Source organism: Zonotrichia albicollis, unplaced genomic scaffold, assembly GCF_047830755.1.
Source record: "Zonotrichia albicollis isolate bZonAlb1 unplaced genomic scaffold, bZonAlb1.hap1 Scaffold_83, whole genome shotgun sequence".
Classification (NCBI taxonomy): Eukaryota; Metazoa; Chordata; class Aves; order Passeriformes; family Passerellidae; genus Zonotrichia; species Zonotrichia albicollis.
Genome location: NW_027428460.1, coordinates 4,797,325 through 4,810,983, shown reverse-complemented (window position 1 = coordinate 4,810,983; position 13,659 = coordinate 4,797,325). Strand labels below are relative to the sequence as shown.

Below are 13,659 nucleotides of genomic sequence, written 5' to 3'. Positions count from 1 at the left end.
GCCCCTCCGTCTGCCCAAACACGGGAACTTTGCAGCCTTGAGCCCACATGCAGAGCCCTGACTCCTGCACACTGGCACAGCGATCCCCTCGCTTGCTGCTGGGCATTGTCCTTGCTGAGGGTCAAACACCTTCAGGCCACCTTCCCTTGGGGTAGGATTCCTACCTGAGCCCAGCACTGCACTTACATATCCAGTGTTGCTTTCCTGTAAAAACAGGGGAAGGAAAGCTGTGTGTGGCTCATGGTATTTTAGAGTGTCTAAAAATCCCTAAGTCACCAATCTTAGAGGTGAGGTGCATCTGGAATTACTGGGTTGCAACATGGAAAAGGGGAGCATAGAAATTAACAGTGGAAGACATCTTGGATTGTTTTCTTCATTTTCATTTCCCTTCTGGAAAGCTGTTTCAGTTTTCCAGGAATCTTCTCCTGTCTGCTCTTCCCAAGAATCTCTCATGGAGAACAAGGTCAAGCTTCTGTCACAAGATTTTCCATCAGGAAATTATGCCACTGGTGCAATTTTCATTGTGACTGTTTGTGCTGGTTTAGGGCAAATTTTGGGAGGAAATCTCCAAAAGGGGTCCATCTAGAAAGCAAGTTCAAGCGGCCTCTCCCCCTACTAGTTCAGGAAAAGACTCGAGAAAACTGAAAAAAACCCAGTTTATTCAACAAGTAAAGTATTCGCAAGCATGGAAAAAGAATAATATTAAATAAAACCTCTGGCAGTGCTGAAGAGATGGCAAATTCAGAAAGTCCTTTTTGTGGGTTGTAGTTGGCTCACTCGGTCTCTTCTAAGTCCCTCTGGTGCTGGAATGCAGCGTCCCAGAGCTGGGTGGGCCACAGGGGTGAGCTGCTGCCGGTGTTTGTCTGGGTTTTCAGTCCAGAGCAGGTTTAAACAGTTCCAAGAAAAAGGAAAGTCACAGTCCAAGGAACTTCTCTTCCTAAGCTAGCTAAAACCAAATTGCTAGACCTGGGCTGTGAAGGCACTGGGAAATTTCCAAATCTGGACACTGGTGGTCTCAGCAAACACCAGATCTGGATGGTGCCGGAGCCAGAACCTGCAGATTTACAAATTTTGGCTTTCTGTGCCAGCAAATCACTGGACTTGGGCTGTGCCAGCACCAGGAAGTTTTCAGATCTGGGCACTGGCACTGCCAGCAAACACCAGATCTGGGTGGTGTCGTTGCCAGTGATAGAAATCTGCCAAATTTGGGCTCTGCTGGCACTGAGAAATTTCCAAATCTAGGTTCTGGTTACATGAAACATAAGATGTGGGTGGAGCCAGACCCAGTAGGAGGAAGCTGCCACAGGTTTTGGATTTCTGTGCCAGCAAATTGCTGCACTTGGGCTGTGCCAGAATAGGGAAATTTCCAGATCTGGGCACTGGCAGTGCCAGCAAACAGCCCATTTCAGGCTCCAAGCTCCAGGCAGGACTGCATCTGGATGCCTTCCTCTTTGTCTTCCTTCTTTCCTTCCTTCTTTCCTGGGATCCTGCTGCCAGCCAACTCCACATGGGGCAGTGCTGGCAAGGGGAAATTGCCAGGTTTTAGCTTTCTTTGCCAGCAAATTCTGGACATGGGTGGTGCCAGAAGAGGGAAATTGCCAGATGTGGGCACTGGCAGTGCCAGTGCACACCAGATCTGGGTGGGGAATGTGCCAGCACCAGGAAATTGCCAAATGTGAACTTTCAGTGCCAGCATATTGCTGGAATTATGCTGTGCAGGAACCTGAAAAATTCTGGATCTGGGCACTTGTGGTGTCAGCAAACACACGATTGGGTTGCTCTAAGTACCAGCTATTTGCAAGGTTTTGTCTTTCTTTGCCAGAAAATTACAAGACTTGGGCTGTGCTGGCACTGGGAAATTCCCGCATCTGGGCACTGGGAAATTCCCGCATCTGGTGGTGCCAGCAAATATCAGATCTAGCCATTGCCAATGGCAGTAGCAAAGAATTGCCAGATTGTGGCTTTCTTTACCAGAAAATTGCTGGACTTGGCTCTGCCAGAACAGGGAAATATCCAGATCTGGGCACTGGCACTGGCAGTGGCAGCAAACACCAGGTCTGGGCACCTGTACTGGCATCAGGAAATTGCCGGATTTTGGCTTTCTGTGCCAGCAGATTGGTGGACTTGGGCTGTGCCAGCACTGGGAAATTTCCAGATCTGGGCACTTGCGCAGCAAACACCAGACTTGGGTGGTGCTGGTGGCAGCACCAGGAAGCTGCTGGGTTCTGGCTTTCTTTGGCAGAAAATTGCAGCATTTGGGTTGTGCTGGCACTGAGAAATTTCCAGATGCTAATTTTCTGTGCCAGCAAACTGCTGGAATGAGGCTGTGCAGGCATCTGAAACATTCCCGATTTGGGTACTGGTGGTGTCAGCAAACCCGAGATCGGGTTGCTGTAGGTACCAGGTCTTTGCTTGGTTTTGACTTTCTTTGCCAGCAAGTTGCTGCACTTGGGCTGTGCCAGAATAGGAAAATATCAAAATCTGGGAACTGGCAGTGCCAGCAAACACCACATTTTAGGAAGGACTGGATCTGGACCCGTTCCCTCCCTGCCTCCCTCAACAGGGCGCCAGAGGGGCTGGAGAGCAACCAGGCAGAAAGGGACCTGCAGGGACTGATTGATGGACAGCAGGCTGGACATGAGCCAGCAGTGTGCCCAGCTGGGCAAGGAGGCCAATGGCTCCTGGCCTGGATCAGGAATGGTGTGGCCGGCAGGAGCAGGGCAGGGATTCTTCCCCTGTGCTGGACACTGGTTGGGCAGCGCCTCGAGTGCTGTTTGTAGTTCTGGGCCCCCAATTTAGGCAGGACATGGAGGGGCTGGAGCATGTCCAGAGAAGGGCATTAAGGTTGCTGAGACAAGAGCTTGGAGTAGCAGCTGAGGGAGCTGGGGTTGTTTATCCTGGAGAAGAGGAGGCCCAGGGGAGACAAGGCAGTGTCAGGGCACAGGGTGGACTTGATGATCTCCAAGGTCTTTTCCAACCTTGCTGATTCTGGGATTCTCTGAAGCCACCCTTGGAGCAGTCACAGGACGAGCCCTGGGCCTCCTCTTCAGGAGCTCCAGCAGCCCAGGTCCCTCAGCTTCTCCTGCCAGCCCCAAAGCCCATCCTGTCATTCCTGCAGGGCCTCTGCAGCTCCTCCTCACTGCCCAGAACAGGGAGCCCCAGAGCCAGACACAGCAGCCCAGATGTGCCCCCCTGGCCTGGGATGCCTCTGGCAAGGGAGAAGCACCAGGCACTGCAGGAGCCTGGAGACAATTGATCTGAAGGCCAAACCTCCTTAGCTCCTTCTGAAAGAGCAGGAACAGTTCCTCATTCCAGTGTGGTGGAATGCTGGGCACCACAGCTCCAGGTGAGGACTGGACACAAGTTTGCTCCCAGTGAGTGCTGTGATGGGTTCTGCAGGAGCTCTGGGCTCCTGTGCTTGCCAGGCACAATGAGGAGAGAAGGAGCCAAGTGCACTGATGTGGGAAATGGGTTTGTAGAAAGTTTTTAGGGCCTAGTAGAAGGCCCACAGAATATGAATCTGTATATAAATCTTGAGACAAGAAATACTAACTTAAAAATGCCATGGAATAGGACAGATATTGTTGAGAGAGAAATGGAGCTAGCAAAAAGTTTCAAAAGATGGCCTTGCAAATAAGACTTTGGAAAAACAGAGCTATGAAAGATGCATTGCAGTGGGACCCACGAGGGGTAGATTTAAATAATTGGCTTTAAGGCATCTACAACATGGCATGGCAAAAGGCTGATAGACCAAGAAACGCTTATAATGTATTATAATTAGGAAGTAGTTGGCTTCTGATTGTGATGGCATGAATTATAAAATCTGTATTGTCTAACCCTTCTCATGAGACTGAAAATGGAATAAAAGTTTTTAAAACACCTCTCAGTTGCCACATCTCTAGGTCAAGAAAAGAGTACTATCCAACACACTGACACACCTTTGCCTCGAGCATAGCCCAGCCTGGACCAAACACACTGAAAGGTTTCCCCTTTGGCCCATGTCTCGAAATATCAGGTCTGCTGTTTGACAACTCAGGTTGGTTTGGCATCAAAGAGTTCCTTCAGAAATACTGGGTTTGTCTTCCTCTGTGCCTTCCCCTCAGCAGCCTTGGGGATGCTCCTGTGTGAAGCCATCTGTCTCACACAGTTTGAGACAACTTCAAACAGGATATTGTGCAATAAGTCGTCTCCTCTAAAGTGTTCCAACAATCCCTTTCCAGCAATAGGAAATTATTCCTAATAGATGGAAGTGGAAAACCCCCAAGAGTTTATTAACAAACAGAATCCCCCCATGACACACGTTCCAAGAAGGCGCCGGGGTCTCTCTCAGAAGAACAGGAGCTGTCACGGAACAGTTCCAGCAGCTGATGGAAGCTCGGGGGCTCATCCGGCGTCGGCTTTCTCCCATGGCAGAGCTCCATGGAGCGGGCAGGGCAGTGAAGCAGCTGGGCTGGAGCCCCTCGCTGCCTTTTCTCCCCGGCGTGGCTCAGCTCACAGACTCTCGGGCTGGGAGCGGGGCCGCTCCGCTCCTGCCGGCACCGTGTCCCTGGGCTTGGACAAACAGTTTCCTGCCAGGAGAGCCCTGCACACTGCTCCACAGATCTTTCATAAAGGCCCAAACCAACTCCAAGCACTCCATCTGCAGCAGCTTTTCACAAAGGGCTGCAGCAATCCAGGACAGCTGCAAGTGAGTGTCGGAAGGCTCTTGTCTTGGTCCTGACAGCAGAATTCTTGATGATCTTCTGCAATTTTATTCAGATGTAACATGAGAACCGAGGTTTTTTTGTTAAAATATTTCATGATGAATAACAAGCCTTGGGAGCATGAGATACAGGACTGACATGCAAAAGCATGAGCATATCCTCCAAAGTGGCCAGTTTAATTGTCCATTTTATTACTCTTGTATTTACTCCACACTAATAAGGAAAACCAAGCTTTGCCTGGAGGTAAAACAGGCATGGGATACACTACAGTCCCTCACAGGCTCAGCAGGGCTGGCAGTGACACAGCAGGCAGTCTGCTTCATTGTGAACACCTACAGAGCTGCATCGCAATCTGGTTTAAGTAGTGTGGTATTATTAAGAGCTCCTTTTCTGCATGAGATACAAAAAGGACATCCCAAATGATCTTCTGCAAACAAGGTGCAAATAACACAGCTGCACTACTGTCCTGGGTAAATATACTTACGGGTGATTGCCAAAGCAGTGCATCATTTCCCAGTGAAATACATGACCTCTTCTTACCTATGAAATTGTGAATGAAGACACCTGTGAGCCAGATCTGTGGGAGATTGCAAAGGAGCAAAGCTTTGGGATTTGGGCACACTTCTCTTGGTTTCTTTGCTCAGGCCTTTGGTGAGCACAGAACACACCTAGGTAGAAAATCTTTGACTATACAGGGTCTTTTGGATCCACTGTCCCCCAAACAGGTCAATGGTGGCCCTGTTGTAATGCTAAGTAACAAAGAGCAGCACAAATGACACAAAGAAAAGATGGCCAAAGAGGAAGAGGAGAGGCCCAATGAGGAAAGGATGTGGTGAGACACTGGCACATCGAGTGAGCTGCACTCCCATAATCTCTAGGCCAGCAGGTCCTGGTCTCACATTCTCCTCTTGGTTTATTTAAATTTTATTTGTTTATTTACTTTTTTCATCATCAAAATAAAATATATACAAATAAAAATATGTCATCAAAACTTAAAAACAGAATCAAAAGACATTAATTGAAAACTACATCTAAAGATCAGAACATATGTACAGCTGTAACTATCAAGCCTAATGCATCAATCCTATTCTTCAAACACTCTTCATACAGGCGGCAGCTTCTTCCTGAACTTGGAGGAAAGAGAGCTCTTCTGGATGGGAGGCGAGGACTTTGTGGGTGAGGGAACATCGGGAGGGTCCGGAGAAAACTTCTCAGTAAGACTGTAACCAGTCAGATCTGCAAAGTAAAGACACAAAGTTTAACAGCGGCCTCCATGCAAACCTAAAGCAGCTGAAGCTCCATATTTCATGGGACACCTTTCCTGCAAACTTCTAAACAGCTGCACAGGGAAACATGCTCCTGCTGGCAGACACTGAGGCAGGCCAGGGCAAACCCTGATCCACTTGCCCAGAGCTGGCACAGGCACAGCCTGGCCTCTGGGCTGCGCTGGGACAGCAGGGAGCCCAGAGCCCTGTGCTCTCCAGGAATGGCTCAGCTGCACATGCATCCTCCTGCTCCTCTGCCTGCCCCACAGCTCAGCAGCCCCACAGCTCCAGGGGCACTGGCAGCAGCACAGCTCATTGCAGGGGCACATGCAGGGCACAGCTGTTCCCTGGCAATGTGCACAGCCTCTCTGGGCTGCCACAAGACCCTTCCTCCCAGCAGAGATTGGCCCAGCTCCCCCCTCACCTCTGTGTGAGGCTGAGCCATGACTGCCCTTCACCTTGTCCTTCATCTGGAGCTGCTTCAGGCCCCCCATGCCATGAGTAGGAAGGGCAATGGAGAGAGCAGGGGCAGATGCACATCCTTCCTTATGATTTTGTCATTTTTGGCACAGCTCAAAAGGCAAATCCAGAGGTGTCCAATTCAGCGCTTCCTCAGCTTTCTGGAGAACATCTCGCCTTCACCAGCCCAGCATTTTGGAGAGGTTTTCCCGCACATGTGGAGCCTTGCTGGCAGCACATTCCTTCAGCTGGGTGCCCATCACCTTGCAGAGGGCAGAGGCAAGCTTGGTGGCCACGGTGTGGACGTTGGCGCTCCGCACAGGCAGCGCCTTGTTCCCCAGGCAGGACCAGAGCACGGGCAGGGCGTCGCGCTGGGCGACTTCAGGGCTCCTGGCATGAACCCCCTGCACAAGCACTGCCGGGACAGAGACACAGCTCCTTACCCACCAGCCTCACTGCAAACAGGGATCTGCCTCTGCTTCTGCTTCTTGCCAGCCTCTCTGGCCAAGAGCAGCAAAATAGCACCCAGAGCCCCTTGGTCCAGAAACGGGCAAAGCAGCTGAGCATCCCGGAAACAGAACCACCAACCCTTCAGCACTAATTGCTCCAACCAGAGCCTTGTCCCTGTAGCAGACTTCCTACCTTTACTAAATTATTTCACAATCTCTTTCTGCATGAACAATGAATGAAATGTCCAATTGCCTTTATTTCCATTAAGAAGTTGTCTAAACCCACACTGAAGATTTGGAAATGCACATAGAGAGGAAATGGAGAGATTTCTAATAAAAGGAATTATTCCATTTTTGTAACTTTGATGCCAAGTGCCAAATGTCTAATCTGGCTCTTCCCTGTGCTCAATGGCCCACAGCAAAGGGCAGGATTAGAACACACCTCAAAACTCCAGCCCACCAGAGATGGCTGCTGCCTGACAGCTGGATGAGAAACATCAGTGACCAGCTGGGGTCTTTGGCAGAAGGCTTTTGGGGCTTCCAACAAAGAGCTGCTTCAAACCTCAGGGCGTCTTAGATAATTACCCAGACCCCATTGCCTTGGCATTTGGGCATCTTCACATTTTAATGTCACTTCCCCTCCCAATGGTAATGGCATTTTTTTTTATAATGTTCACTGAAATAGGGCATAGAGAAAGAAAAATGCTATACAGGGGACTGAAATGTAACCAAAATACGAGTGTTTTCTCACATTGTCCCTGAAATATCTCTGCCCATTTTCTGAACTGAACTGTATCAAACACAGACAAATATTTACTACCAACAGGCTTCTTGCTTGGCAGATTTGGCTGAGAGAAAAAAACCTAAAATGCTCTGGAGACAATTCTTATTTTCTGATCAGACAAAATGTTATCTAGTAGGCATTTAATATTCTGTGGTGGAAGAGACTTCATTTTCTCTATGCTGTTAATCCACCAGCAGTCATCAACATTGAAACATTGAAGGAGCTCCTGCAAGTAACCAAAACCAATTCTGCTAAGCAGGAAAGGGTTATGGTACCCATTTTAAAATGAGAATTCATTTGAGTTTAAATGCAATTAAAGACATCGGTGACTACTGAATGTGAGGAACAGCTGTCTTTTCCTACTAAATCTCAGAGAGAACATCTGCTTTTTCTAAAGTAGTCCTAATTTATGGTTAATTCCTTTATTTGAAAAAGAGATCAAAAGAACTGCTATACTTAATTCCCTATTGCTGGAGATCTACTTTATTCAAATGCTCTTTAGGGGCCTTTAACATTCCCAGTTGCTGAACATGCCCTTTTGAGATTCCTAATGAAGACACAAAGTGTATTAAACCTTGCATTCAAAGATGTTGGCATAATTAGCAGTGGATTTAGCCCCAGTTAAAGCAAGGCTATCAATCGTCTTCTCTACTCTATATTGAGATTATCATGTTTCCATTCCTTGGCTATTGCTGACATAGCAAGCTCCTCTGAGGAATCAATTATCAGCTGCATTTGCAGCATTTTGGACAGCGCTGACACAGGCAGACACTGTTTGCACACCTGAAAGGCTCAGTCCAAGGCCACTCTGACAGCACAGGCAGGGAGCCTCAGCACTCTGCTTCTGTCCCTGTGCCCCAGAGGCTGCCTTGCACTAAACCCGTGCCTCTGATACCTCTGTTGAGTTCTGGCCTAAGCTGTGACCCCCAGGCTCTGCACGGTTCAGCCTCAAAACTTTCCAAGACAAAAACAAGAATTCTGTGAGGACAAAACAAACTGATGCCCTGACACAGCATTTGCCACCATTTCCCCTCAAAGACCACAGATGTCCCTGAGCTCCCCAGAGAGGAGCCAGCTGGGGCATTTTTAGCCCTCCCTTTGCTGGAGGTGGTTCTGAGATGCCCCAGTGAGAGCTCAGCCGCAGGCCCAGCGCTGCCCCCATCTCAGATGCTGCCCAGCTCTGCAACAGCCAGGGAAAACCTGCCAAACCCACCTGCCTTGGCTATGGGGCAGCAGGGACAAGCTCAGCACCTCCTGGTTTGGAGGAGCTGCTCTGCTGTCTGCTTACAGGCATTCCCTGTAAATGCTCCCTGGGAAGAGCTCTGGGCTCAGAAGGGGAGGCCATACCTGTGATACGCTCAGTGACATCCAGCAGGGCTTGGCCACTCAGGTGATTCCATTGGTAGCTGAACTCTTTCAGCAGTGACACTTTATCTACAAGGGAAAAACATGTTTCTGCTCACTTTTCTCAGGTCATAGGAGAAAGGACAGTGGGGAGGGAAAGGGCAGGGCCATCCCCATTTTATAAAATAAAGTACATTTCTGCTGGGTTTTGAATCCTTTTCTTCTTTCCTTCTAGCCTACTTGGCAGGGTTTTAAATTCCAAAAGAAACGCTCTCCTCTCACAGTTGTAAATCAAAACTTTTCTGCTGTAGCAGGAGCTGTGTTAAAACATTTCACATCAGGGACCTCAAGAGTTCAGTCACATGGAAGCAGTGAAAAGGTTTTGCATCCCAGAGCAAAAAGGAAGAGCCCCATACTTGGGTCACACAAAGGCACTGAGTCAGGCAGTTCCTGAGTTCACAGAGCAGCTGGGGAGGAGAAAGTGGAAACTCCTCTTGAAGACCTGCCTCTTCAACACTCCTTTTTTCACGCATATTTCCCCAGTGCAGCATTCTCAGAGCTGACATAAATCTGTGTGGCAAAGGAATTTAGAGCAGCCCTTGCCTATGTAGTTAATTGCTGTGGCCATCTTGGCCCATGCAAAACAACATGTGGAACAAGGCATCATTGGCAGCTGGGTTTATAGCTGTTTGATATAAACAAATGAACTTGGTGAATCATCAGTTCCCCTTTGAAAACAGAAGACAAAGAAGAAAAGTGGGAAATAGGCAGCTAATGCCTCTAATGTAGAGCCTTGCAGGTGGCTGCTCTGCAGAAGCTCTGATGGGTCAGTGTCCCTTCATGCCAACAGCAAAGCTGTTCATTTGGGAAGTCAGATGGGGCCCAAGCAAACTCCAAACCCCATTTGCCTCTGAACTGCAGCAGAGCTGTAGCCCAGGACTTGCTCTTCAGACAAGCAGCACAGAGCCAAGGGCTCCTGGAACTGTTGGGAAATGCTGATCCCATTCCAGCCTGTTGGGGATGGTGCATAAGGACTGCACCTGCACAGCCTCTGGTGGGTGTCAGCTGCAGTGTTCCACAGACAAGAGCAGCTGTCAAGGCACTCAGCGCTCTCTTGTGCAGGAGAGACAGAGACGAAGCTGAGGAGAGTCCCTGCCAGAGCTCAGCCTTACCCAAATGAGCAATGGATTCTTCCAGTGCTTTCACAGCTGCCCCACGAACCCTGGGATCCTTTGAGTTCAGGTTCTTTGTTATTCCTTCCACCAAACCAATGATCACCGGGTTCAGGGCATCTTTTAGGGCTCCTGTGATTTCAGCCAGCACATCCAGTGCCCTCTGCTTCACTTTCTTGTGGCCGTCAGATATTCTCAGGACAAAATAATCAAAAATCTGTGAATAGAACAAGCAACGTGAAAGCTGGATTCAAATGTCCTTGTTTGAAGAGTGGGTGTAGCAGTCAGCAATGTCAAAGATGAAAGTGATCCTTTCTGTCAGGTCAGCACTCAATTGCACAATTTCACTGTTTTCCTGGGGGCCACTCACTGGAATGGCGGTGCAACCTCATGCTGGTTGAAAGATTTTCTTCTGTTTTTAAGAGGTTTTTTAATAGTTCCTATGGTGTTTCTCTCCATATATAAATCATTAAATCAATTCCATTTATTAATGCTAAAGACTACCTTTGCTTTGAATGGAATCAGATGTTTACAATGCCTGGTTTTCTATACAGTTGCCTCAAGTACTGAGGGCAGTTATGATTTTGCCAAAACTATGGCTGGAGGAGATCTGAGTTTTATTTTGTTTGTCTCAGAACCTGTGTCTGGAGAATTGCAGGGCATGATCAACTCTTCCAGGATCCAGACCATTTCTCTAAGTAACAGGTGGACTTCTGAAATGTAATGTGCTGTACAGCTCTCATTAGAGCAGGTTCAGTCCCCTGAAAGCCACATTATCAGGCACCTTTTCCTGGAAAAAGGGAAAAAGCAGCTACTGGAAGGAGAAGGCAGAGATGGGTCCTTAGCTGTTTTCCTCCTTTTCCAAAGAGAAAAAAAGACCCCCAAGAAGGGTGAGCACTGTCTTTACCAAGAGGAGTAGGAACAAGGATGGAAATGAGTAGCCAGAGCTGTGCCTGTGTAAGACAAGATGGAGTATATAGAAGTATTCTTTAAATAAAACAACTGGGTTTAAACCAACCCAGCCTGATACTTCTCTTCCCTATGCAAACCCCTTTTTGGTCTAGAGAACAATTTCCATGCTTTCAGGGGCTGGATTCCCTTCACTTCACCCAGCTGGGAGTAGGAGAGAACAGCAGTTACACCAGCAGAAAATTCTGCCATCATCTGATAAACAGCAGCAATAGGCACCTGCCAGACAAATACAGCTGGACTGAAATAACTTGTCCTGAAGCCTGGACCTGAATTACTTTTGTCTGGGCGAGAGGGACCCAAACAGCCAGGACAGAGTGCCAAGACACACTGAATTTACTTTGCTGCTACAGGCTTAGGAAAGGAGCTAAAGGAAAGGAGCAGTGAAGATACCCTACATACTTGGACAATGTTAGTGAAGATGAGCTGGGGGCTGGTTTTGCACAGTTCTTGGAGGAGTTCCACTCCCTCCGTCCTTGTCTGAAACCCCTTGGCTTCCAGGAGATGGTAAAGCTTCTGGAGCAGCTTCGTTTCTTCCACAGCTGGAGGTGACGTGACCTGGGCTTTTGCACTGGGTAGGAGGTGTCCATCAGAGGGAGATTTCACCCTGGGAAATAAAACCAAATGAGGACCTGGTGGTGATAATTATAGTAGTATGGCATCCCCATCGTGGAAATAATTAGCATTGACTCCATAATTTCAGAAGGCTGCTCAATCACTGTATTATACTATACTATACTTTAGTATACTATACTTTACTATACTATACTGAAACTCATTGCCCATACAGACAGTCTGATACAGACAGACCTGATTGGTCAATTGAATCCAAAACACCATCACCAGTGGCCAATTAAGAAATCACCCTTTGGTAAATAAATCTCTATGACACATTCCACATGTTCACAACAACAGGTGCAGCAAGTGAAGATAACAATTGTTTCTCATTCTTTTCTCTGATCTTCTAACATTCCTCCCCAGGACAATGCCTGGGAAAGTTGTGCCTGCTGCTCTCTATGAAGAGAGCTGCAGCCACAGACAATACCTTCAGTAAATTGTGAGCAAAACATCTTGAGCAGCTTTCCTAATTATGTGATTTCAAGCTGGAAAGTCATGAGGGTCTGAAGAACAATGTGGACCTCATGGCAATCATTACAGGAGACAATCTGCAAGTGGCATTCTCACCACTGCTCACTCAGGAAAACCAAGGATGAGATGCATCTGATCTATCTTCAGATGGCTGCCAGGGCACATAGGTCACATTGCTTTGTGGAGAAAGAGAGACACTACTGCCAAGTTTAAATGCCTCCTCATATGGGACGTGTGTGTCTTAGAATAAGGGAACCCATCACTCTGGAGAAGTGTCTCTACAACCAGCCATGACAATCTGGAAAAGTAGCTCAGATGCATCTGAACAGATAAACAGGGCCATATTTGAAGAATTTAGAAAATCAGTAAGACAGATAATGCAGACATCCCAGAACTACGCTCACATTTCATTTGCCTCCCTAGAGACTAGATCCACAGTGTAACAAACCCGCTGGGAACAGTTCTCCTGATCAGCCTGTCTCCATGTGCACAGGAAGATGCCAGCTGTGCTACTGAGGCATGTGGTCACTTTCCTTCCACTGCTGAGCAGGACAGAACTAAATAAATCCCCTCTGCTATCAGAGCAGAACAGGTACAAGTGGCTCTGCAGCTGTCATGAAGAGACAGCAAGGAGCAAATTCCTGTCTTAAATGCTGATTGCAGCACAGGGGGACGTAAACCAAACATGCTGTCCATCAAGCAAATTACATGAAGGACAGGAATATCAAGACAAAAAGTCCGCATTCAGACACCCGTTGACTGAAGTTGTTCAGGAATTTCCCTGCTACTTACTACTCAAACTTGGTACTGTTTGAGGGTAAGAAAACCATGATTCAACCAGGCCAAAGCACATGGATGAGAACTGCATTTGTGGAATGGCATCTTGCTTCCAGACTGAGACTTCTCATCAAAACACCCATCTGAAAATGACTCCACTCAGATGAAAGAAAAGCCCTGTTTGAATTTACTTGTCCCAAGTCAGGCAGCAGAAACTTGGCCCTCTCCCAGCCTCCACAGCACTGCCCTTGCCACTGCACTGGATCGTCTGAGCTGCAACCAATGGGTGTCTGTCTGTCTCTCCATTTTTGTGGAAACCCCTCCAGAGAAGTTGTGTTCAGCACAATGCTGAAGTTGACATTTTTTATCCTAGAGCATTTGTAGGGAAAGAAAACAATCTGTGGCATTGGTCATCTGTGCCAGAAAGCAGAAAGTTTTTCCTGAGGAAGAGGCATGTAAAGCTTGTCGTGTGTTTTGTCACATCTGACAAATGTGCTCAGTACCGTTTGCTAGCAGACAATGTGGCCTGGGGCTCCTTTGAGCCATCGTTCCTCTCCTTCACCGGCTCCTTGACAGATGGGCCTTCAGCCTTCTGGTTTTCCATCCCCTATAGCAACACAGAGAAACCCCATCAATCTTTAGAATATA

General features: G+C 47.9%; 1 protein-coding gene across 10 annotated transcripts in view; it reads right to left on the bottom strand.

Annotated features, from left to right (window-relative positions):
• Positions 1–198: 198 nt before the first annotated feature.
• Positions 199–13,659, bottom strand: part of LOC141728062 (TOG array regulator of axonemal microtubules protein 2-like) — a 44,950-nt gene continuing 31,489 nt past the window's right edge. For 6 of the 10 annotated variants that reach the window (XM_074534368.1, XM_074534371.1, XM_074534372.1 and 3 more), the window contains 6 exons: positions 13,515–13,618; positions 11,548–11,752; positions 10,177–10,393; positions 9,008–9,094; positions 6,393–6,842; positions 208–5,939 (listed from right to left, as the gene is read on the bottom strand). In XM_074534368.1, coding sequence (XP_074390469.1) covers positions 6,607–6,842; positions 9,008–9,094; positions 10,177–10,393; positions 11,548–11,752; positions 13,515–13,615 — 846 coding nt within the window. In that variant the 5' untranslated portion in view covers positions 13,616–13,618 and the 3' untranslated portion in view covers positions 208–5,939; positions 6,393–6,606. Of the gene's footprint in view, positions 5,940–6,392; positions 6,843–9,007; positions 9,095–10,176; positions 10,394–11,547; positions 11,753–13,514; positions 13,619–13,659 lie in introns of all 10 variants that reach the window. The other 4 variants (XM_074534375.1, XM_074534376.1, XM_074534374.1 and 1 more) reach the window with 4 other exon arrangements.